The following is a 27,398-nucleotide window of genomic DNA, read 5'->3' as shown; positions in this document are numbered from 1 at the left end:
ATATATTTTTATCTTAGCCTTAGAGATAGATATATTGTTGTCTGTCAGATTCCATGAATCTACAGTCTCTATTTAAAAACCCTGGCTAGACATAGCATAGAAGATTCTTGGGAAATAAATATCTGAAGCCATGCTTAATTTGACTAAAGGAGCTACTCAGAACAGGTGTGAAAAGTATAACATTAGGTAAGAGAAACAATGAAAATATAAATCTGCCTGGGTGTACAGGAAATACTAATAAGTGGTCTTGTACTTCTGATCTTGCAATAGTCACTATTCTCCTGGTTATATTTTCTTTGTTTAGTTTGGTCACAGCCAAGTTACCACTGTATTGGAAACGGCATGAGCACCAGTCTTTACATGCAATGCAAGAAGCGGCTTTGTAGTTTGTTAAAGTTTTTAGAAGAAAAGCTTGCGAAGTAAAATAATCTTGGTCTTCTACACCTATCCATTGCATGTGTTCTTTTGCTCTTCAAAAATAAGAGACCAGAATTAAGCCAATTAGGACACATTTACTTCCTAACCTATTATTAGGGGACCTAAGATACAACCTTTCCAATATATTGTAGCAGAAGTGTAGACCTTCTGTTTCAGAAAATTAGAAATGTTTTCTTCACTGCTAAAATACTTAGGAAGATTGAATAAATATTTTGTACTCAGTTAAAAAGCAAAAGAAACCCCAAAACCTCAAAACAAAATCCAGCCAGGACAGCCCAAATCTGATAGCCCAAAGAGATGGCTGGCTATTTCTGTCATACCTGAGAACTTTCACAGACATATGATCAATCCTAAGTCCAAAAAGAAGGAAATATGCATATGGATTAAAATCTGCATAATCATAAGGAGAATCCCTATACAGCTATTGGAATTACGACATCTTTACATTACTTCCCACAAGAAAAAGCACTCTTCCTAGAGGTAACAGCAGTTACATATGAAACAACTATTCCCCAAAAGACACAAATGGCATACTGTGCCTTATTTATCTCATAGCCTTATGACAGTGAACAGAGAGGTCAACAGAAAACAAAGCTGGTAATATTCTCAAGCATAACAGAACCATCTTTCTTTGCAGCAGAGGTAATGCTGCTGTAACTCTGTTTTTCCTGGATACTGATAGGCCCTGACATGAATCCAACAATAATTCTTTTTTTTTTAAATTTCTTCTCCCTACCTTCCAAATAACCTGCAGTAGATTTCAATTCTCTCTTCCATGCTACTTTTGCCTATGCAATTTAGTTTATAAATCCTTATCCTCTCTTGTGCTGAAGTTTTGCTTTCCTCTTAGCTTGGTGTCTCTTTTCCCTTCTTGCTTTACCTACATCCACAGTATAGGTAACTTTTCAAAACCATTGCTTCAATAGCAGAATGAAAACTGCATCTTCATAGTTAGTATGTGTTTCAATGTCTTTGTTTTAGAATGTTTTACGTATTTCAGAAATGTCCAACACATAACCCCCTAAGGTATTCTCTTCTTCATTCCTTTTCATGTATTTTTTCATGAGAAAAGTCTGAAAACCTATAGATTATATACAATCCTGTTCTCACAAGACCCAAAGACAAACCATCCACACATTTCAGGAGGAGCAATATCAGAGATAAGATATTACAGGTTTCATGCCATCCTGCATGTGCAATACTTACCATCCATGTTATTGTCAGCTCTCGATTGCTTCCACCCCCTCCTCCAACATCAGAAGGAGCCACATTGGGAGCTAGTGAAACAGAAGAGACAAGAAAAATTACTACAAAGTATGCAGCAGACAGCTGCAAGGCCAATGAGCACACGTGGCACACACAATTAAAGTAATGATGGTGTGCAATCTGCCAAGACTAATGTACAGCTACTGCTTCAGGAAATGTGCCAGCTGTAACCATAGCTAGCAATCATTCTTCCTTCTCTCTGTATGATCTACAAATATTTAACTGAATATTCAGGAATGGAAAATTTCTCGTTAGTCTTAAGAGAAGCACACTGTGTATTGTTCTTGTGCTTTCTCAGATGTTGGTATGCCAAGGGCTCAAGCACTGTGGACTTGCAAGTGTAATTACATTAACACACTGTGATCATCAGTCCCACCTACTTCAATGGATTTACTTGCCATGTGTAAGGTTAAACCCACGGGTCTTTGAAGCACTGGCAGCCTAATTGAATTCTAGATTAGTGGCACATGTCTTGATAGTCATGTTCAGGATGGGTAGATGTACCTAAGCAAAACTGGCATAGCACTTTATAATTTACTAATTGCATTTTTACACTGATATTCTGTGTAATGAAATATGATGTGTTGATCTATCACTGGTGCAAAGCTGGGTGGTAAAGCAGCATACTTCCAAGGACTCCATTATAAATCATTCCTATATTGTCATTTCTCTCAGACTCTGCATTGAGTGCAATGATTCTATGGCTATCCTTTATGGTTTCTGTGTATTTATCTGCTGTCTCACTGAATAGGGACACACAAAGTACCAGTGAAAACTTAGGACATGATAGCCTACCTACAGGGCATAAAATGCGTCTCAGATGTGCATGTATGAGCTACTTACCCTACCTAAATTAATGCGTTTGCATTAAAAAATTCTGAATTGGATCAGACATTTTCTCCACCAATCAGTGAAAGCCGTAAGTCACAGTGCTCAAGCACTATGTAAGTAAGATGTTTGCTGAGGCCTTCTCTGAGGGTCAGCTGAAGAGGAACACAAAGCAGAGCAGAACTAACGTTTTCAGAGAGGATAAAAATATGTAAAAATAAATCTGCAATTGAAATCAGCAGTCAATGCATGGTTTGCATTATTTATTTCTGGCCTTTCTGAAAACCAATTAGTGGAGATCAAGACTAAACATATGACAGTTTGAGAGATAGCTCGAGTTTGTTATTGACCTTGTAGTCACACTGTCTATCAGAAAAATACAGCTTTAGAGCTATGTTTGAAGGGGAGGGTTGCTAGAAAGCTGAAGTAGTCAAAGAAGATAGGCTGCCAAAGAACAGAAGAAACTTGACTGTTTAAAGTCCAATAAGTCATTCTTTTCAAAGGAATCTTCCTCATTCTCTCAACAATTAAACCCAGGTTTCTCTCTCTGTTAAGACTAGGTAACTAACTTATACAACTATACTTACACAATTACTCTAATGCACCCAGAAGGTAAAATACATAAAACTAGACCTTGATTCATTGCATTTCAAGAAGTTACTGTGAAATGTTATTGATGAAGCAATAAAATGTTTCATTAAAAATAAAAAAAAAAAAACCCACTGCACACAGTCTTAGCATGCTAGTAAGTTACTGAAATTAGTTATCTAGCAAAGAGAGACTTCAAAATTGAAAAAGACACTGACAACTTTAAGTGTAACAGACATTATTTGTCAACCACATAGTACAACAAAGACACAGAACTGTTTGTTGCTGTTAACACAGAAAATATTAATGATAACTACAATATATGGACATGGCTTGTTATTTGTTTTTTTACCTTTTTCACAATTACATGAAAATGCACTTGCAGTTGTGTGTACTGCTTCTGTAGTACCCTTGATGTTGACCATGCAACCCAAATCCTACTGTTGCTTATAATAAATTCCAGCTCCTGGCAGAAAACACACTTGGGCACAGAAGTGAATCTGTAAACTGGAAATTATTTATACCCTGTTTTGTCATGACAAGAAGTGCTGACTGATACCTAAGAAGACTACATTACCATTTTGCATGGTTTGCCAAAAACTGTCTCACCATCTGCCAGAGCATGATGCTGTGCCTGGGGAATCATACAACAAGCTAATGCACTTCTTGCAAAAGAAGTGTGCATCCTGCTACAAAACTGGAAAGTATGCAATTTTTGGGGAGGCTACAAAAATGCCACGAACGTAGCACACTTCAAACTGTAGGACACTATCCCTATTTCCCCCGTTGGCATTATTTCTCTCCTTATCTGTGTCTTTCCCAACCTTTTAAAAATGGCTATCGTCCACCAGGCATTCAAAGAAGAATGTGTATATTTCTCCTCTGTAGATTCTTGGGCCTTCGAATGCAGCTCTTGACATATAATGCTAGTAGTCCATTTTTGAGGTAGTGATTATCTTTTACTTTAGTATTAAAGGTCTGTGGCTTTTCCTTCCCTATCAAAAATAATTTAACCAATTTCTTTTCTTTCTCCCCAAGCAACAAAATTTTAATGGATCAAAATTGTCTTTAATGGATGTTTTGAAACTTACAATGCAAATACATTTTATTTTGAAAATAATATCTAATCAAAGTTATGACCTAGAAGGTGTAATTGCAAAAGTTGTTTTTCATACTTTGGTTGTTCATTTTTAGTTTCAAAACTCAAGCTATGGGAAATGATTGTAAAGAAATCTGGACTGCAAGTGGGTGCTACTCTGTGGTATACAGTTTTCGTAGGATGCAGTCTTTGTGCAGTGATACATTACCCCCTATAACACTGCTGTTATCTCCTCTGTACAGTCAAACCAGAATGTATTATCTGGAACAGTAACATCTAATTCCTTATTTTGGAGTATTCATTATAAAAAGGATGTGCCTAAACCTAAAGATTGTCCTTAAATATACTCTGAGTTATTAACACTGAGCAACCAGACTGATAAGAGACTACACCGTGTTGGATAATGTCACATTGTGAAGTAAGAAGACACCAGACCAAACCTTCAATCACAGAAAACTGGTATTATCCAGTAGAACACACATCCTGCCATGTACTCTTTAGTTAGAATACAAAACAAATGGTAAATGGAGATTTTCCTTGTTAAATGCATGCATGTTTTTTCGTAAGTCCTGAACCACAGTCCCAAAAATGTGCATGCACTCATACACACACAGCCTGGCAGACAGATACAGAGGGGGATCTCTGAAAGATGCAGGATGATTCTGTTTCATCAATGGAGACAAATCTGCCATGTCATCATGTTTCCTTTCTGTCTGCTTTGAGGCTATCATATCTTCAGACTTTGGTACTTGCTTATTACAGTCTGTAGTACAGGGTGGCTGAAAATTTATTTTCTGCACACTGGATCTTATAAATTCCTTTTCTTAAAGTAGAACCTAAAATTACCAAATTGGTAAACACAAATGTAAAAATTAAGAATCACATTTTACAAAAACCAGACATTATCTGTTTACGTACGAGCGCCTTCAGTTCTAATCCTCTGTGACGGCATGCTGGGTTCTCCTGTCCCCAAAGTGTTTGTTGCTATTATCCGGAATTCATATTCCATCCATGGAATTAAATCGATCACTGTAGCTGATTCCATATTTCCTTCAATATCTGATGGGTCTAAAACAAAGATTAAATGCTTTAGAATACAACATTTTCACACTTAGGTCAGTAACAATGTGGTTGACTGTGACAAAACTTGCACTATTCTGCAACCACACATAGATAGATAAACGAAAACTGATGCTGTACATTACCACATATCACATTTTACAAGGAGTACCCACAGCAGTGACTGAGAATTTGGAAACTATGACACTATCTTGGATAAATCCTTATTGACTTCTAAGTTTTAACTGGGTGTGAACTAATACATGTAGCTATGAGATTTTCTTACTAATTACACATTGTAACTGTAGAATTTCATTTTACCTACAGAAAAATGCAGTGAGAAATCTGTAATGCAGAAGCAGTAAAATAAAAATTCATTACACGGACAGACAAGGGCTAGACATGTAGGGTTCAATCAATTGATGAAGAGTGGTTTATAGAATGTGGTCCTAATTTGATGCACCTAATTAGTAAGCATGTTAAAACTTGCCATCTGGTTCTGATCAACAAAGGTAAATGTTCTCGTAATTCCTGTGCAAAAACTTGTTATTTTCATAAGGATGAGCTTCTTTATCATTAATAAAATGAGTAACTCATGACTGTCTGCAATTCACAGACAACAGGAGTTGTTTCTACAGCTATCTGCATATATGGGAAGACAGAGGATTTTCATTTATAGACAAACAGGAGCTGTTTGTCAAATTAGTCTTGTGTTCAGAGGAGGATGAGAACTGAGAAAGGCAGCTGATTTGGAATTAAAATATAAATGCAATGCCTGCAAAAAAGCCAGGCAACAACAGTGTAAGCACTAGATGGTGACACCACTTTCCTCTTCCTAATGATCATTAAATTTCATTCCAAAGTGAGGTCCTGAAGGAGAAAGGAAAACACTTTCCTTTTTTCTTTCTACCTGTCCACCACGTTCCCTCATCCTTACTCAAATTATTTTTCCATCTAGTCAGTAAAGCAATTGCAAACCTTCCACATCATCCAAGTTGTGATAGAAATGTAACATTCTTTCAATGTCCTTCCTGGACATCTGATCTTTTAATTTAACTTTACTGTCCTATAGATTCCCAGAACAATTATGAACACTTGGCACAATGAGAATATCATCCTCTTAACTGGAAAGAAAAACATAAATGTAAACAACTTATTACATAATCCGTTCACACATATTTCCATACTGTGAAGTAGAATACACTTTCACAAAACACACTCAGTATTATGAAACCTGAGATGAATGATTTGGTTGGGAGAATAATGCTAGGACTAATAATAACAATTTCCAAAACGCAGTGCCAAAGTATATTTACTTGTTTCACGCCTTGAAAATTAGCAGCATTAATTGACAGCCTAAACATTTGGTGACAGACCAATTTGGACTGTTCATCATCCTTCATTAATCTGAAAGTTAACACTGAATCAAAATGGGAGCAGCTCAGCAATTAAATAAAAGCTTGTAGTGATGGTTACTATGTTGACTTTGACTATTTTGAGGGAATCATCTACTTATCAAAATTCCTAAGTGTGGTTCAAATGAAAAAGTAAGGATTTTGAAAACAGCAGAATAGTTACTTCCAACTTTTCAGAAATTAATCATATATATCTTTTGCAATAGCGTTTTTAAAAAGGAATTCAACAACCTAGATTCCTCCCTGTCCCACTCAAGATGTAAATCCCACTCAGCATTCTTTAGGGTAAGATTCACAGTCAGACTGCATGTCTCAAAGACTATCTCAGTAATTCTGAGAAAGTAGAGAACTTCAGAGATGCAGAGAAGTTTATCCCATCATGCCTATAACATTGCAAGTACGGAATCTTCCTGAGAAGTGAGAAGAGTGGTTTCAGGTCTCTGCTCTGAATGAAACAGAATGAAGCTCTGAAACCCACACTTATGTTAACTCCTACAGCTCCATTTCCAGTAACATAGCACAAAACAAAACAGTGTCAGTTCCCACATTTTCTTTAATTGGAAACTACAGAATGAATAAGCAATAAAATTAACTCATTTATCCTCTAAAAGGATCCTCCCTCCTCCATGTATTGTTACTGAACCAAATAATCAGTTACTTGAACAGCTCCAACTTTTTTTTTTTTTTTTTTTTTTTTTTTTTTTTTTTTAATGTCCAAAGAAATCTATTCTACAGAAGCCATTAAATAGGATTTAAGAGATAAGAAGGGGCTGGGGAACCTTCTGCGTTTATTTTCCAAGCTACTTTGACATAAAAAATATCAGTGCTGGCTGATGGAAGAAACCATATCCAAGCGAACTACATATACAACATAATCTGAAATAAAAATATGATTATAAACAGAAGGTCTACTATATCTAACTTTTTGCTCTAAAAATATAACAGATTTTCAGTTCAATATGTCAGCCTATTTCTTACACATCTGTAGTTTCAAGTAAAAACTTAAATGGAAGACAATCACTGAAACTATTAATATTCTTAGTATTTAGAAATGCTGAGTATGTGATATCTTAATTCCACAGGAAAGCACTTAAGATGCAAATTATAAGGCTGGGATAATGACGCATATTGATAGGAAAAGTCTGTATAGCTTGTGACAATGCTATCCTTCATGATGCATTCAGAGATACTAGTAGCTTAAAATATTTTAAAATTTATGCTTTTATGTTAAATCCTGCAAAAAAAAAATTGTTAGCCTGTCCTGTGCTCAGGTAGGCTCCCCTAACTGCAATTTTGTGGCACAATGATGACATCCAGTGGTTAGAAGGATAATCTTTGCTATGTTTCCTCTAGGGATGCCAATTTTAATGCAATTGGAACTTAGTCTGCTCCCAGAAAAAAAGGAGACAATTTTAACCAGCTTTCTCCATAATAAATACAGAAATGAAGACATGCAGTTTTCATCCAAATTAACCTGTAAATAAATTTTTATGATTTCAGTACTTGATGTTGAATGTTTCAGGCAACAAGGAAAAAAAAAAAAAAACACCAACAAAAACCAGGTAGCAACTCTGGCCAGTTCTTTTCTGTATTTCTTAATATTCAGTTCAGGCTCCAAATGCTGGGAACAAAACAGTTGATAAGACCCTGACAGGACAGTAAACCTGCAGCAGACATTAATAGCATCCCTGGTTTCCTTCTACTGTTGATTACTTTCTGATTAGTCAAACTTTCTAACAAAAATGCTTTAAAACATATTGTCTTTATTCGTTCTGGCATTACTCTTACCTGTTTTGGCATCTTTCCACTCTTCAGATAGAAAGGTTTTTGACTGGATAGTGTATTTAGAAATAGGACTGTGATTGTCTGTTCCGCGACTCCAGGTAAGTGCTACAGCAGTGTCTCTAATTTCTTCCACTCTTATACCTCCAGGGGGGCCCGGAGGACCTGGGAGAAAAAAAACAAAGGATAATACAACTAAGAAATTAAATATGCTGAAAATATTACAGTTCATCAACTTTTAATACTCTACAGAATGATTCAGAGGACAGGTGCTCTTGGATTTTATAACTACAAAATAAAACTTCCATGATGCTTGCCTAATCAATATTGAGATAATCTTAAGTGAAAAGATGGTATTTTGAAAATATTGCTACCCTTTTTACCAAACAAAACTGAACTCAGAAAAAAACCAAAAAAATTTTCCTTCTCAAATTCCGTCTAATGATGACCTTATTGGACACCCAACTTTAACCTACAATTCTACCTGTGCCACACAGGCCCTGGCTGCAAGTTATGTGGAAAACCCTTTAACTTATTTTGGAGAAAAATCGTACCTTAAAAGAGATTTCTATAGATCTCTTCCCATTTTTCTTGGCCTTCATATTACCCCAATGTGGTAAACCCCTCATCAGGTTCAAAGTTCCTATAAAGTTCTGGTTTTGTTATTGTGCTTCTGTTTCATATGATACACAGTTATCTGATATATATTAACTGTTGTGTAAAAACAGATACAATGCATTAGGACTACTGAGATGTATTTTCTGCTTCAACATTCAGAGATAATAATATGCCAACATGATCCAGATAATTATCCAACAACCTGATGGAACAAGTCCCAGAGAATATTAAAAAAACCCAACAATACCATAATATATTTCTCTGCACTATTTACAGAGAAACCACAGAGAATCAAATCAAAACAAAACAAAACAACAACAACAAAACCAAAAAGTAAGGAGATTTCTATATCAGATCTATTGGCACGGTGTGCCAAATATATTTTCAGTTCTTGAGCTCTTTATTTTCTCCATACAGCTAAGCAAAAGGACTCAAATGAAATTAACTGAACTGAAAGCATATACTAGCATATATCATTGTTCCTTTGTTTCAATGAATATATCCTTCAAGCAAGTAATTCCATTCCTTGGACCTCCCTTTCAAGGTAAGGACTAAATACCTCACTGCATGTGGAAACAGCTTCTTACTCTTCACAAATGATGCACAAAGTAGAAGTTGTTAAGAGCTGTTTTTTAAGATGAGGGTTGTTGGTCAGCTCTCCACCCTGGTAACATGCATATTTGCTCTCCCAGCTCTAAGGACACACATAGATAACGTGTGATGAGAGACCCATTCTCCTGCAAGAGTGTTCACTTCAAAAGCCCTCAGGCTGGAAGGTATGGAAAGGTTCATCAGTCACAACTTTTCTTCTTTCTTCGTTAAGATACCTCTTACAGCTTCTCGCCTCACCAGCAGCTTCTGAAAATGGCATGTCTCAGGAAACATCAAGGGCCATAGGAAAAGGAAAAGGCCCCATAGGAAAGCTGATACTGGATCCACAACTAACCCCAAGGTTGGTAGGCCCTTTAGCAATGGGGCATGGCTCCACCGTGTCTAAATATAGTGGGCAGAGCCGGGTGTTGATACGGTAATCCCAGGTACCAAGGGAAGTGAAATGGATGCATCCAGGTGACAAACTGCTGCATATATCCAAGCAGTCCATCCAGGAGGCAGGTACCCACAGCACGGGCCTGAAGCACATCCAGGAAGCAGGGCCAGAGACAGAGCTTGGAAGCAGGCACGTGTGTAACACAGCCCCAGGGGGGCCAACACAGGGCAGTAAGGTTTGTAGGTGCACGCGGGGGCTGCGGAGTCTTCGATGTACTAACATCGCAAGCAATTTAAACAAGATCACATAGAACAATCCATATGACCTGCTGAATTGTTTTGTGGACAGACAAACATCTTCATGTGCCTGCAGTGACAGTGGCTATCCTTTAGCACTCCACTGAGGAGATGCTCTGGAACATAGCTCTTTGTTTTCATACTCCGCCGTTGCCTCTTCCATAACAATGCAGTGAAACTACAATCCCACATTTGTCATTTTTCATAAGATACTTACTCTTGCCCCGGTAAGATGCTGAGTCTTACAAAAAAAGGCAGTTGTAAGCAGAACTGTGTTCATTGTACTAAAATCTGAATTTTGAAAACAAAATTAATGCTAATTTCTTCTACAAAATAGTCTCTGAACAATGATTCTAATTATGGGTTGGAAGGGGATTTAGGGAAGGGGAAGCTTGATAAAGCACCTTTTAATTTTTAAAAGGAATTGCTTACATAATTGTAAGGCATATGAACAGATCCTACTCCTTTACTTTGCAGATCTATTCAGTAGTTTCATCACTTACCATATTTGCTTTGACATTTTATCCAAACTGATGACATTTCACGGGCTGTTAATACCCAGCAAAAATTAAATGCAGAAATATTCAACTGCACAACAACCAGAGAGATGACAGAAGTTCAGAACCACGACACTAGCTATACTTCAGCTGCTACACAGCTCTGTGGTATAACTCGAATGTAGGGCAAAACACAAGAGCAAGGCAATTCAACTTGCAAGTTGTATCAGCTTTGAATTGTCAGCAAAACAGAGCATTAGCACTTCAGAATGCATTATGCCCACAGGCATAAAAGAGAGCAAAATGCCCAAAGGACATTAACTCATGCTATTAAAACTTCACATTGTACCAGATCTTGTAGGATACATACTAGATGAGCAAGAACATAATTTTGAGACTGCAGTAACACTTAACAGACATGAATCAGATAAAAACTGAGTGAGAAACAACCTCAGATGTTTTGGTTTCTGTAATTTGAAAACTCAGAATCCTTTTAATGTAGGCCTAATATTATACACAATAATTTAATCCATACAGCTCTATGAAAACTGAGAAATGACTTAGAAATGTATCCAGGAGATACATTGAAATGATCCTTGAAATCTCTTTTTAATAATGAACACCAAATTAAACGATCTAAAAATTATTTTCACGCAAGGAAATTACCCATAATCAAAATATCCTTATTTCTTTTCAGGAAAATACATGCTCAGTTAAACCTCGAAATGTCTGCAACTGGATCAGTACCCTGAGTAGATTTTTACAACTTTGCTCATTTATGCACTTGTCATATCATTTTCTGCCATCTGTTGATGAGAAATCACATATCCTAAACAATCAGAAACAGTCTTGTCTTGGTGTCTTGTCTAGGTGAAAACCAGCCACATTTCTATATTATCTGGAGAAACTTACCTCTTACCACAAGGTCAGCTGAAGCTGAGGAGTTGTCCACGATTGTCTGAGCAGTGCACATGTACCTCCCTGCATGCCGCAGCTGAACATTTTTAATCAGCAGCTCACCATTGGATTTAATCTGTCACAAGAACAACACTTAATGAAACTGGTAAACATCCCTGTGCAGCTATGTGATACCTGTCTACACATCCCTCCCAAATGATTTACAGTGGTTGCTATTTCTAAAAAGTAAGTGCTTACTTTGAGAATGGATCACTCTCAAACATACATCTGATTTATAGGACAGCTGTTGAAAGTGTCCCGTGTTTCCTGAGGAGCTGCAGCTCTTTACTGGACATGAAAAAAACAGTCAACTTAGTAAATGATTATTAACAAGCCAACATTTCCCTCTTTCTGAAGCCCATATCTGAACACCAAGTTCAGTCAAGAATTTGTTAATAAACCACAGTCAGATGGTTTTTCTGCACCATTACTTGCTTTTTTTTTAAACACAGGGTTATTTATTGACAGGATAGCATGTCATGGAGTCCTACTAACAGAGCAGGATGCTGTTTGGCTCTTCCTTTTTAATCCTAAAGTAGTACCTGAGTTTTTACCTCAGAGAGGCTACAAGCACAGCCTAAACAAATGTGCACCAAGACCTGCCCTGTACTCCTCTGCCCTCCCTTGTTGCTGAGGCCCCTGTGAGGCTGGACATGCTCTTCCCTCTGCTCAGCTCTCACAGCTCCCTGGCAAACAGCAGGACCCCAGGGAAGCAATTTAACATACAGCAAGGCTCATACACTCATCTTCCCAGACCCTTCTCCTTCTTCAACACTCTTCACCAACTCTAGACTATTGGGAAATACACAGCCATGTTTTCAGATGGCTGTGTGGGCTACTGGCTACTTCTGGCTGTACAGAGAGGCAATCAGAATAAAGCATTTTTATCCTATGACCCTTCTGAGTAACCAGATGTGCACCTGTAAAACAACAAGTAGAACAGAGACCACTATGTGCATCAGAGCTATTTCTTAATGAAAAACACATTTTATGTGAAGACTTTAACTTAAGTGTTAAAAAATGACTCACCTGAAGTATTTTGCTTATCAATCCTGCATTTTATTCCAGAAAAAGATTACTAGGCTAAATCAATGGGTTATACATGTGTTAGTCTTACAGGGATTTCACAAAACCCCAAAATGTTCTCTCCAAAATACATCTGAACTTCCACAGGAGTAAAAGTGCTACAAAAAATTAAAGCATGGATTTATACTACACTATATCAATAGGAGCAATATTCAAATTTCCTAATTCACTGAAAATTGTTCAAAAATAAAACTGAAAGCCCTCCCCAAAATGAAACAACGAGATAATGTACTGCAATCCATAGACCTTTACATGAAGGAATAAAAGCAATTCAGATGCAAAATGACATGTACAAAATGAAACTGCAAAAAAAATTTAGGTGTAAGAACTAGTGCTATCATCATCACAGATTCTTGGTAACAAAAAAACCCCTTTGGGACAATCTTGAATATTATGGGCTGTATCTCTGCATTTAGACATTCAGAAGAAATGAAATAAAGCTAATGCTATCCAGTTTATGTTTCCTGATTGAAAAGGATGGGGGAAGAAAGTAAGGTTAAATCTTTTCCAAAGGCTCTGAAACTAGAATGAGAGCTTATAGTCTATATTTAGGGGAGATTAAAATACCCAGATAACACTACCCTTCTCCTCTCCAGACTCCAGTGAGGATTTTGGTTGCCAGCTTCAATTTCTGCTGGAAAAAAAAAATTCAGCACAAACTGAAATCTGTTAACATTAATTTTTTTAGATCCAACATAAGATTTCACATATTTAAGAAATGACTGTGGTAAATAAATATTTGGATGAAAGAAGAATCAAGCACAAATTAAAGTGCTTGGTTCTAGCAATACTAGCAATCAGCAATACTTCAGCTGATTGCCTTACATGGTCAGCAAGAAAGGCAGGTTACACTGTGCCTTCTCTCTTTTTGAGTAACACAAGTGCTGCTAGCAAGGATCAAACAGATCTACTGGATTAGTGAACAATCCAGTATTTCCGATTCCAGACCATTTCTCTCTTAGTTATTATTAAACTATTTCCAAATGTGTATCTATATATATATTCACACTTTTCACTTCAGGTTAATATGACATGGCTTTTAATTTGATTTGTCAAAGTGCATGCAGCCTACAGAGATGAGGAGAATCTGGGATAGTGTAATTTCTGCACTCATGCCTCCCCAGTTTATTCATGAGAATCTCAAGGAGACTGCTGTGGCAGACAGCATCCTATGAAAATCTGCTGAAATTACTGCATAAGTGAACACTGTCTGGCTGAACACCTGACTAATCACATGTGAGCCCCACAGTGGGCTGAGCAATTCTGCCATCAGCTTCCAGGAGAAAAATCAGTCAGAGTGTCAGCAGCCCTATGGGAACAAAGAAGGCAGCTACCTGCTCCTCTGTCCTCCAAAAAATTACAACAAAGATGCTGCAAAACAACAAACTCTTTGAGTTTTCAGTTCCTATTTTTCATTTGGTAGTTGGGGTTTTTTTTGTTGTTGTTGTTGTGGTTGTTGTTGTTGTTGTTGTTGTCGTTTTTAATTCTGTTCTTATAGGTTTTGGTTTTAATAAAAAAGATAAACAGTTCTCCATTTGACCGCTGTGTATTAGCTTATTAACATGAAATGTCATCCTAGAAAGAACCACAGTGCCTGTGATTCTCTGATCATAGTTTGCATTTTTATCTCCAAATAAACTTAGGCAAATGCTGGGCAAAGCAATAAGGTTTAGAAATAGACCAGAATTCTCATAATTATATTTCTTCAATAACACATGATTACAAATTCTTACTAGGACTAGTACTCATCAATTTCTATGTTAGCACTTTAATTAAATACTTTATTGTATTTATTAATGATGTGCCCATAAAATTGCCCTAACAATAATTTCCCCTACGGGAATGTGGTCTTATAACCTAAATGATGAAAAAACAGATGGAAAAATGTAACATAGTTTAAAAAAATCACGGATACGGTGTTGTATCTTGTTGCTTCAGAAGCTCTCCTGGAGCAAGGTTTTATGCAGTTGGTAATGAAGCTTTCCATACCTCAGAAGAAGCCTTAGTTCTTGGTGGTAAAAGAGCTTACCATGCAAATAAAGAGCACAGGCATCAGCAAATTCTGTCCACAAATTAGATATGAATGTACTGTATGTTTTCATCCAGAAACCTCAACTTGGCTATGTTTAAATATGCCTTCCTTAACTCAGGACTGAATCACAGACTGGAAATAGTGATAGCAATACTCAGGGATGCTCCAAGGCCATCTGTGGTTCACCACTCAGTATTCACCAAGTTTCAAGCAAATACTTTCATCATATAAGCCCTATATTTATGATTTAATAGTGGTATCAAAAATAGCATTCTATGACCTATTTCTGATAATCAATGGTTTTTTGACCATCACCTTTGCCAGTGCAATAGATTGCCAAAAGCCATCAGAATGTGCCTCTGTACAATTAAGTATCATTTAAGGGAATCTAGTGTTTTGATTGAAAATGGTGTCTATCCACTTTGTTGGGCCCTCAGAGACAATAAAGGAACTTCTGTTAATATAAAACTTACAAGGCCTAATAAGAAAGTTAACTTGGCAGAAATAGAAGTACCTGGTAAGCAGAGATAGAGTGGTCTTTTTAAATTCAGGTTCTAAAATTAGACTTCTGAGCTTCAGCATTTTTAATACACAGTAGATGTAAAAAAGTAAGAGAATCAATAAGAAGTAATCGGGAAGAGACTGTATTCTTGGTGATGACATCAGTTTGTCCAAAGCTAGAAATAATTTTAAAAATCTTTTTCTACTACCTGCCCCTAAAATTATTAATTCTAAATGAGCTCATGTGAATTGGTTTGATCCTGCCAGTACAAAATTAGCTGTGTAGTTGCTAAAACCAGAACAAATAATCCAGCAGCTGTTGAAGTATGTTAATGTAAATATGATTACAGATGTTTTCCTGATAGACACATCAGAGACATGGGGACACCACCACCAGTGCAACACTACTGTCTTACTCCTAGTCACCTGAAAGCTTGTTTTGTTTTATAAGCCATAGTTACACATAAATAAAAAACTCAGCAGGATAATGATGACAGTACATTCCCACTAAAGAATCTTCTCCTTCAGTGAGCTATATTTATATGTAAAAGATGGACAGTGTTAATTCTACGCTTAAGATGTGGACCGGGAAGTATTTCCAACAAATACATTATTCTCCTCCATTCAGCATACCACTGAGAATTCCTGAGGACACTGTGCTTTGTACCAGCATCCCTGTGGTAATGGGCCTTGTTATTTCACTTATAACAGCAGAAAAATCTTAGGTACTTGCTCACTTATGCTCATGGCTCACAGCTTTATGGCTGATGACAAAAATTCACAATACGCTGCAAACTAAATTTCTGTGAGTAGTGTTCACACCTGGCTTCCTCAGCTCCTGCTATCTAACTACAGATGGTACATGAATTTTGGTAGCCTGGTCTCTCAAGCATATAAATGCCACAGTCAACTGCTTTTGTACAGTATTTTTTAGTTCTAGCACAGAAGCTGGCAGATCTTCATCTTCTAAACTAATTACAATTCTATGTGCTGTAAGTAGAATAAGTTTCCTCAAAGGCTTCTGCCAGAGAAAACTACTTGTTGGCTTTTCCCTCAGTATTATATCTTCTACTTTCCTTCCCCTCCTTGCTCTTAACCACTGACTCCATCCATCTCATTCCATGCTCACTAGGTTATTATTAGGCCATTGCCTCTAAATATTACTCCAAACCTACCCAAAATAGGGTAGCTTTGGAGTAGTATTTAGAGTGACTTTCAGCTCACTCATGTCTAAAGCACCTCCCTAATACATCAAGACATTGAAAGCAGCATATTGAGAGAGTACCTTGAGAGAGTCCTGAACTCTCTTTCATAAAAAACCAAAAACAAAAACAAAACCATCAAAAACAAACAATAAAAAACCACACACACTCAAAAAAACCAAAAAGCAAAACAAAAAACCCACAACAACAACAAAAACCAAAATGGTAAGCAGTTGATTTGGTTGGTCATGCTTCATCAACAATCATCTGTACCTTAATACATTCAAAAATGATACTAAATGAGCTCACAACTGTGGCTTTGTTCTAGTCCATTAATAACCTCATCTTCCTGATCAGCTTGTAACTGAGCTTTCCTATTTTGAACCTGATTTCAACAAGGTGACCTGTTTAGTGGGTGAGGAAAAGGCTGCGTATGTTGTGTCCTGGACTTCGGGAAAGCCTTTGACACCATTTGCCACAACATTATTCTGGAGAAATTGGTTTCCTCTGGCTTGGATGGGTGGACTGTTCACTGGGAAAAAACTGTGTGGATGGCCAGGCCCAGAGAGTGGTGGTGAGTGGAGTTACATCCAGCTGGCAGCTGGGCACCAGTGGGGTTCTCCAGGGCTCAGTTCTGGGGCCAGTCCTGTTTAATATCTTCACTGACAACCTGAATGAGGGGTTCAAATGAAAGCTCAGTGAGTTTGCAGATAACACCAAGGTGGGTGGGAGTGTTGATCTGCTGGAGAGCAGGAAGGCTCTGCAGAGGGATCTGGACAGGCTGGATTGATGGGCCAAGGCCAATTTTATGAGGTCAAAGTGGGTCTTACACTTGGGTCACAACAACCGCAGGCAGCGCTACAGGACAGGGAAAGAGTAACTGGAAAGTGGCCAAGTGGAAAAGGACTTTGGGATGCTGGTTGATAGCAGCTGAACATGAACCAGGGTGTGCCCAGGTGATAAAGAAGGTCACTGACATCCTGGCTTGTACCTGAAAAAGTGTGGCCAGCAGGGCCAGGGCAGTGATTGTCACTCTGTACTTGGCACTGGTGAGGAGTCACTTCAAGTACTGTGTTCAGTTTTGGGTCCCACACAGCAAGAAAGAGTTTGAGGTGCTGGAGCAAGTCCAGAGAAGAGCAACAAAGGCTAGTGATGGGGCTGGAACACAAGTGTGATGAGGAACAGCTGAGGGAACTGGAGGTGTTCAGCCTGGAGAGGAGGCTGAGGCAAGACCTTATCACTCTTTACAACTACCTAAAGTAGTGAGGTGGGGGTTGGTCCCTTCTCCCAAATAACAAGGATGGAAAGGGTTTCAGGCATTGGAAATTCCTCCATGGAAAAAGTTGTCAGGCATTGAAACAGGCTACCCTGGGAAATGGTTGAATGATCAACTCTGGAGGTAATTAGACGTGTAGATGTGGCACTTAAAGACATGGTTTACAAGAGGACTTCGCAGCGCTGGGTTGACAGTTAGACTCTATGTTCTTAAAGGTCTTTTCCATCCTAAACTATTATATGATTCTATCTAAATATTTTACTCCAATTCTTCAGTTCTCTTGGACTTCCTATTAAATTTCTTGTCTGCAGCTGGAACTACACTAAACACTCTGCAAGGAGGATTATTGGGGAAAGCAATGAAGAAAAATGGAAATTAAAATCCTTGTAGATTTTCTGCTGCAGGTGACAGTGAAATCACAGAATCATAGAACAGATTGGGTTGCAATAAAACTGTCTCCATAGCAATCTACTAAAGCAGGAGCATGCAGTAGAATAACTTTGTCTATCCATGTCCAGCCAATGAACTGCAATTTAAAATAATGTACAAAAACCAGGCAGCTATAAATCTACTCTTCTAATCTGATTTTTATAGTTCAACTTTTTCTCTGTTGTTTACAAAACCATCAGTTTTGGAGAAGATACAAACAAAGTGTTTTGGCAACCACTGTCTCCAATCTAGATTTCATCTCACCTCTTTCAAAAATCTGCAGTGTGAGTTTTGCTATCTGGACTAACCGCCTTTAACAATTAAACAAAGAAACAGGCTCTTCCATGTGTGTTGCACTTAAATGAAGAGTAGCTGTCTGGCTGTGTATGCCCAGAATATTGAGTGTCATCCTAGAAGACTGTAAAGCTTTCTGTACTTCAAAGAGAGATAAAGTAAGAGGAATAATATTTGCATAAGGAAAAAGCAAGCTTTTCAGTATTCAGAGAAGTCTACACTACTGCAGGTTAACCACAAGATAGCTGCAGGGATACAGAGCTGGTTATGCACAGACACCTTGGATTCAGAAGCTACTTCAAAGCTGAATAGAGCCTGAGCTATGGGTCCTGCAAGCTTATGCTGAATGTATTTGTCTGCCTTTGTGCCATGTCCCTGCACCTATGAACACTGGAGAGAACACGGCAAACTCAGAATTCACACTTCAGAGTCAGTGTCGATTCAGCGGGTCTTCAGCAGAGATTCCTGCTCTGTAGCAGTCAGGACACTGAGGTGTGTCAGCATCAGCTTGGGAAACGACCCTTTATATGAGAAAATGGAGGAGGAAGCACATCAGTTGTCTCTATGACAAAATTCATAATTTGCCTTTACTGTATCTTTCCATCACCACTTACTCTTTCTTTGAATACTTAAAGAAGAAAGCTATTTGCAAGCAGGTCAACCTCCTGAACGCTTGTACAGCAATTCCATTTAACTAATTAAAGATAAAATGGTGATAAAAATATCAGTGTTTGAGGTTCACTGATATCACTTAGGACAACTAATGTAGATAATAAATAATGTAGCAAACAGAAATACTGCTGGTATGGAAAGCATTTTTTAAATGTGTTTGTGTCATTATGTCACTAAGGCAATTCCAGTCTAAATTTGAACTCTTCCTAAGACTATGTACAAGTTTCTGACTCCACAGTTAAATTACGGAGTTCCTTCTTGTGACTATTCATACAAATGGACTAATGCGACTCAAAAGTATTTAAAAAATACTCTTTTTTTGTAATGAACTTAAAAGAATATTCTTCTTTTGATACTGTATGTATTTTTTAATATAAATATCTTAAAAGTAATCTTTTCAATCTTTAAAAATATATGCCAAAAAGCAGATCTATAAATAACAAACAAACACACATTAGAGTTTTCCAGATTACTTGAAGAGCTGTATCTTTTTGGGACTTGAAAAGATGCACTAATGTTTAGTTCTTCGATCAAAGAATCAGAGGAACAACCATACATAAAGTTGAAAGTAATGTATTTAATATTAAGATTTTGAAGATTCCATTTGACTCTTTGGAAGCTAACCAATTCTTTCTTTTTTTTTTTTTTTTTTTTTTTTTTTTTTCTTTTTTCTTTTTTCTTTTTTTTTTTTTTTCTTTTTTTCCCCTTCACATACTGCTGTCATGAAATATAAACAGAACTGACAAATGTTCTTTTGAGAAATTAATTTTAGTATTAATGTAATGCAAATTAGCTTTGCCTTCAGCAGTGATGGAGATACCAAAGCTTGCATTTAAAGGAAGAAGAATTATGCAGGTGTTTACCTGAATTTATTTAGCAATTCATTATGTCAATATGACAATATTTATAGCATTATTGTGAGAACTAAAATACTGTGGCTCTATCAAGTTTCAGCAACTTGATCTGCATAGTCATATAAATTAATAGTGATATTATCAGAGGGACAGATGAGGATCCTTCAATAGGAAATTATAGCACAGAGCACATGCCTCATATACCCAGTAAATTTTAATATTTGCAATGGAATATTTTTTCTTTTGTGTTTGTGAAGTGCTGGTGAGCATGTTTCAAGCTCAGCAGTTCGGGTGGCTGCTGTCAAATGTAAACCAGCTCACCCTTTACATCTAAGAAAGCCTGAGCAAACCTGCCACCCAGTGACTTCAGCTCAGAACTGCCAGGGAGAGGGAAACTGGCAGGAGAGAAGAGAAAATCCCTTTGCTTGCCCAGGAAGGAGAAAAACCCTTAGTGCAACAATACAATAACAAACAAATAGAACAGAAATACAGAAAGTGAATATTTCCTCTTAATTGTATCCTACATAGACCACTGCATTGGATTTTCTGAATTTGTTAAAAATTCTGCGTTTTTTATTACTTAAGCACTGAACCACCGAATACCTACAAAGGCAGGCTTCAAATGCAATCCTACTGTCCCCTCTGCCCCAGATAAAGACCAAGGTGCCTGTGGAAGAGTAACAAAGACTATTTGCAATTGTTTTGCATCTGAAAGCCCAGAATTAAGGCTCAGGAATACAAAACAAGAAGATGCCTCTGCAAAAAGAATTTCTACCAGTATTGATTTCTACCAGTATTGACAGATCAAATACAAAACCAACCAAGAAATATCCTTCAGGAAGAAGGATATCCTTCAGGAGTTATACGCTGACAAGTAAATTAATTGGTATTTAGATCTAAACTACTTAATTTTAAAGATTTAAGTGAGTTAGGATTTCTTCAGTATCTTTTGAATCCTGTGGAGTATCCATCCCTATAACCTATTGAAAAAGGAAACATTCCAGGACAAGATTCAACATCTACATGAAGGGAAGCACCTCTTCCCCTTCCTCCACAGACCACAGAAAATTTGTAGAGACCAAGGTTGTTTAGAAAAATTGGGGTAATTTGGTTTTGAAATGAAGCACTTCAATAAAGGGTCTAAAATACTGTGGAGATAATCAGAATTTGAGATCAGGAGTCCAGGACCACTGGCTATCTGGAATATGAAACAGGTAGCTGAGAACTAAATAGTGTCAATCTTCTAAGAGAATTACACATTTTCTTGAGGCCTTATTTGGTCCCATATTTGTCAACTTTGAATGCTTGGCTAGAAATCAGGATTAAATTTCAGAATTGATTTCCCCTAAAAGAAAAAAAATATCCAATTTATTTCTATTTTAATTATTTAGAAACCCCAGAAGTATATATCAGTGATATAGAAATGTTTTGTTTAGTATGTTCAACACCTGCAGATGACCAACAGATAGAGAAAGTTCAGGTTCCTTTCGCTTGCACTACAAACTCTCCTGATAAAGGCATTTTTACCTTCCTTCCACACTGAAATAACAGATTCAACAATACTGTCAGTCTGCTTTTCTGTTCTGTGGAACAAATTTCTTTGTGTGACACAGGCAATTAAAAGCAATCAACTAAATAAAACTGACACAGACTGATTTTATTTGCTGTTTTACAAGGAGTAAGTTTACTGGGGCATTACTCTTTAAGTTCTTATTTTGTCTGAAACTCAGATGCATTCCAGTCTTTATCTAAGGACAAACTAATGCAATTAGGAGGCAATTCAAGCTTTTCCAAGATATTCCTATGCATTATTACTCTACAAGAGTGTAAATATAGACCCATCAAAAGTGTGAGTTAATGGCCACCTGCAGGAAGAGTTTTGAAGGATGCCAGAGTGCTGGTGAGTAACTATATACTTATTAATTCCTGAGGCAACACAAAACACACTGCAGACTACTTCCCTGCTCCTAAGACTACTACCCTGCTACTGAGTGTGGACATAGACTTTCAGGAGATTTACTGCAGAAAGCAGTGTATGTCTTTGGGTTTCAATGTTTATCAGCTGATCTTAGCATACTTCTACTGGCTTGTTGGACAAGGACATGTACTCTCACTGACAGAGAGCATTGTGGCTTCTGAACTACGTCTTACAACTCAGCAAATGAGGAGATTGAGGCGACTCCTGACTCCTCGAAGGGCTGTTTTGCTCCAAATCACACTAAAATAGTTACACCTTAAACATCTTTTCACATGGAGATAAACAGACACTGAAAGCAAAAAAAGGAATCTCTTGGTCCGTGGAAAACCAGACTAGGAGCCTAGGAGAAGGAAATTTCAGGGGGTATTGGTACATCATCTTGAACATAGATCTGAAACTAAGCATGGTCCCTGGTATTCCCAGACACTACAACTACTATAAAAAATATATATAAAAATATATAAAAATATATATAAATAAAATCTAAATAGGAGGATTTTTGTATTATTTAAATCCAGAATAACAGAATAAATATTTACACAAGTAGGCAACCACTCGGAGGTTGCTGAATATTAGGCAAATCAGCATGTGATTAGACATAACAAGAAAGTATTTCTAATAGAGATATTAATTTTAAATGAACCTGATAGAAGGCTCTAAAAACACAACCATAATCATACAGGCAAATACAAAGGAACTATGATTGTTCTATATGAAAATGTGTGTCTTTGTATTAAGTTGTTTAGCCTTCACATAAACTGTTCTTCCTCAGTGTTTACAGACTGTTTGACTCCTACCTACCACCTGGCCCAGTTTTGTGCCAAATTCCAGAAATGTTGATGAGAAAAACGTGGTTAAGTAAAAATGAATGCATAGGCAAATTTTTTGAGGTAATTTGCACCCTGTTTACAATCAGGCTACCTAAATACCAGCTATGTTCACTAATAATTATAGTGTGATTTATCTGAGATACCAAAACACTTAGATCAATTTAGACATCTGATTCCAGGTATCTGCCTGCAAGTGTCTACATCTCTGTAAGGTGTCTGAATTCTAATTCTATTTTACGGTCTTGGCCTGGACCTGAACCAACACAGAAAAGACAACTATTCACGACAAACAAAATTAGGCTTTTATGTATTAAATAAGGATCTATAGTATCTTACCATAACATTCCGTTCATAATGTTCGTGTTCTTTCTCAAAATCTATTACAAAGCCATTTAGAGACCAAATAAATGTCAGGTCTAATGTGGGATCATGGGATGCAATGCATTGCATGGTAGCATTCTCTCCAACGGTGACATCAACATTCAACGGAGCTAAAGTAATCCTTGTAGCTTCTGTGAAGTTAATGGCAAACACGGAATATTCCAATAAATAAATGTTTATTCAAATATAACCTCAGCTCCATAAATGTTTGATCATACACTAAACCACTACCTCAAAGTCTACTTTACATGTTATTCATACAACTACATTTCAAAGGACCAAACTGAAGACAACAAAGAAAATATTTTACAACTAAAATACCTGACTTCTGTTTAGCTGTTTAAATCTCTGAATCACATCACAACTATTTTTATTCACTGACTAGGTCTCAAGTAGAAAGAACACACATGACGAATCTTACATGACTTATGCTGCATTTCTTATTTCAAGAATAAGAAACATATTTCCTATGTTTTAAATCTTGTCTCGTTAATGAATGAAAAGTTATACTTGGTTAGGCCAGGTCAGATTTCCATTACAGCACTGCAGGGATTGTGATCTTAATTTATCTACTGAGAAACAATATAATAGATGCATAACAAATTGTCTAAACAGATACATGTGAAAAAGAAGAGAAAACAATACAGGAAAAGGAAGAAAGCTGAACATCCCTCAGCAATGTCTCTTATTATTACAGGAACAAAAAAGAAAGCAGACATATCTCATGACACTTGCTCGAGCTCTTGACACATACATGAAACTCATATGGCAAATTAGCAACTATTCCAGAAGGAACTCTTTGGATCAGTGAGATTTTTTTCCTTTGCTTACAATTATTATCATAAATCTAAAAGCCACAGAACATCTTGCTTATGCCATGACAGGTGATATCTGTCCCGCTGATATGAGAGTGGTAGTAGGGTATCAAAAGTAGGAAGACAATAGCCATAAGAAAAGAGTTATTGCCATCAGTTAAAACCTAGGCTTGAGCTTGCTCCAAGGAGCACCCTCCATTCCATCATACATAGAAAAAGAAACTATCCTCAGTAAGCCCAGTATTTTGTCAATCTGGTTCAGAAATAAATTCTTCCCCAGATCCTACTCTAATGATCTAAAATCTGCTCAATACTGAGACTACAAGGATGGCACAATTACTGCCTTTTGCAATATGGAACATCTCACAGTGCATTGGAGCAACATGTCAACATCTGGTCTCCAGGGCCTTCCATATGGACAGTGCTTAGGATACTTGCTCTGCTCCAGTGTGGTGGTGCCTGTGTGCTCAGTACCAGTATCAGTCTAAAAAGATGCTGAAAGAGTGGACTAGCGGCAGGGAATGAACAGCAACTGGGAAAAACCATCAGAGTTTGCAGTGCCTGTCAGCTTCAGATTTAACTTTTTAATTTCCTATAGTCATGTGCAATGTCTGATAAGTTTTATGGGCCACACAATCTGCTTGAGAATGCTGCTTTCAAAGCATTCTTCATCAACCCTGATCACTGCCCACAATGTGAAAATTATTTTGAAGTAAGTCAATTGACTCTTCTGTTTCTGCTGAGAAGTCTTAAACTCTTGGTGTTCATTTTTAGATGAATCAGGGCAGCATTTTTCAAAATTTAAAACTTCTTTGTACTAGTTTATAAGGTTTACAAACATATTGTATTTTGTTTCACTGTGCGACTTTAGTATGCAAATGTTCTTCCTGATTTTAGAAGATATAACAATTAAGGGGCTGGATATATTTATTTACATAAACTTTCAAAATATTTAAATGCCTGAAAGTAATATTAAGATACATGAAACAGCAGAAGATAATAAAAAGAAACTGTAAACATCAAAATACAGTTTTACATTTCATCTGGTACAATAAATCTGGAATGTATCTGGCCTGACAATTGCCGTCATATGATGCTACAGACTAACTCTTACATTAGCACGAGCATTGAGCTGTCACATCCAGCATGATTTCTAGAACAGAGATTAAAAACCTATTTGACAAATGACCCTTCCACTATCAGCAGTACTTGACAGGCATAGGTATTAAAGAATGCTTGGTATTAAATAAAGGTATTAAATAAAGTTCTTCCTTGTCTATAGTCTACAGTCATTTAGTTATTTGACATCAGATTTAAAATACACAATTAAGGATATCAGTACTCAGTAAACAAAAATACTGATAAAGGAAGGTAATTTAGAAGTGCAATCATATGGATATACATCCTTATCTCACAAATTTCATGCACATTTATTTAACAGCAATGCTCTCTCAAACATGCTTATACCACCACCACAACCACACCAAAACCACCACCAAAACAAACAAACCAAAGCAAAGCAAAGCAAACCAAACCCCCTTCAAAACAAAAAACCACAACACTAAGGAAGGTCAGCAGGAGTCCCATTTCTCTGAGTCATGGCCCCAGAATCACACCTTAGCATGAGTGCTCAGCTACCAAATAGACTGAATGCTTTAAAATACGTAGTTTGAATATATCTTGTTTAGTAATCTCTTACGGAAAGAACAAAAATTGATAAAATTGAAATACCGTGTTACAACTGTATTTCCTGAAAATTGAGATACAGTGTTAGAAATGATGCAAACATACTCAGTTTCAACTGAGCAATATGCTTTAAAAGCATCAATTCAGTGTTAATGAGGAATTAAATTAAAATATGTAGAACATCTTGAAAACATAGTACAATGCTGAAACAAAAATTAGCCATTTTGAATTAAGGGATTCTACCCCAAACAAGGGTAGAGGCTTACCTGTCATTTCTAGAACACCAGTGCTATTGGCTTTTCCTCGGTTATTTTCTGCGAAACAGGTGTAGCGACCTTCATCCAGCTTTGTGACATTGATAATTTCCAGGCTCCCATCATCCCAGATACGTATGCTATGGAAAGTGCAAAAAATACACTAAGAGAAATTAGATTCTATATTAGAAAGCAATGCTTCCTGTAGAACTGTAAACAACAAACATAATTTGAAAGCTCACATCTAACTACTGGATTTATAAACATGCCTACAGTAAAAAAAAAATTGAAGAGACTGTGACATGATTAGATGTCTCAGATTGCTGGAGCAAGAGAATGTACTTCTATTCACTTGTACTCATTTAAGTATTTTTTCTTAGAGTTTTATGGTACAATTCATTACTTAAACCAGACTGGGTAAAGTTGGATACCCTGCTAACTCTTCGAATCTGTAGTGCCAGCAACATTTTGGTATTTATTTTCCTGAGGTTACACATTCTCTTGTCCCTGAAGTCCGCAAAATGGAGAACCATCCTAGGGGATAGACAGATACATAAGGTTACATTTTTAAGGCTCAAAGTGTTCACTAACAGTCAATACTAACCGGCTCCCATTTACAAGCAATTCTGTTCCTTTGCTCCAGGAGAATTTTGGCTTAGGAGCAGCTTTAGGCTTGCATTCAATGATTACACGCCCCCCTTTAGCTGCTAGGATTTTCTTCTTCATAGGGTTCAGTTCAAAAGTAGGAGGTGAAGCTGAAAACAAAAATTAACACAAATACTGCTGTCAGTGATTTTACTGCAAAATAGAATTGTTCACAACATACAATAAATGACAGAACTACTTAATTGTTTACAAATGATCATTTTTCAGACTAGTGGGAAAAATATTAATGATACAGACATCCTCGGAAGTACATGGTGATCTACAAGAAACACAAAATTCATTATGTAGTTCTGTGCTGTGTAACACTAGAGGCTTCTTTCCATTGATTTCTGAACTTTTATCTGAGTTTAATCTAACAAATTCAAAGTCCACTGAAAGCTCCTCCCTTTCAAAAGGTCTTTAGATCAGCTCTAATAAAATTCAGATTCCTGGAGACAGATTTCTTTAACAAGTTTCTCAGTCAATCAAAATTCCAAAGAATAGTTGGGTTTACTTTTCAGTTGTTTTAACCCTCTCTACTAACTAAAATTGTGCCTTTCTTATACTTTGTGGTTTTCTGTTTGGCCAGCTGGCTTTAGGTGCACTCTGAGATGTACAAGAGTATAGAGACA

General features: G+C 36.9%; 1 protein-coding gene across 2 annotated transcripts in view; it reads right to left on the bottom strand.

The window, feature by feature from the left end:
* CNTN1 (contactin 1) overlaps nucleotides 1-27,398 on the bottom strand; it is a 217,410-nt gene that overhangs the window by 29,924 nt on the left and 160,088 nt on the right. For both annotated transcript variants that reach the window (XM_040062019.2, XM_040062020.2), the window contains 7 exons: nucleotides 26,726-26,876; nucleotides 26,134-26,261; nucleotides 23,322-23,497; nucleotides 11,787-11,907; nucleotides 8,482-8,640; nucleotides 5,138-5,287; nucleotides 1,645-1,715 (listed from right to left, as the gene is read on the bottom strand). In XM_040062019.2, the coding sequence (XP_039917953.1) occupies nucleotides 1,645-1,715; nucleotides 5,138-5,287; nucleotides 8,482-8,640; nucleotides 11,787-11,907; nucleotides 23,322-23,497; nucleotides 26,134-26,261; nucleotides 26,726-26,876 (956 nt within the window). The remainder of the gene's footprint in view (nucleotides 1-1,644; nucleotides 1,716-5,137; nucleotides 5,288-8,481; nucleotides 8,641-11,786; nucleotides 11,908-23,321; nucleotides 23,498-26,133; nucleotides 26,262-26,725; nucleotides 26,877-27,398) is intronic.

The sequence above is a fragment of the Hirundo rustica genome, chromosome 4, assembly GCF_015227805.2.
Source record: "Hirundo rustica isolate bHirRus1 chromosome 4, bHirRus1.pri.v3, whole genome shotgun sequence".
Lineage (NCBI taxonomy): Eukaryota > Metazoa > Chordata > Aves > Passeriformes > Hirundinidae > Hirundo > Hirundo rustica.
The sequence above is the reverse complement of the archived record's forward strand: the minus strand, read 5'-3'. Positions and strand labels throughout refer to the sequence as shown.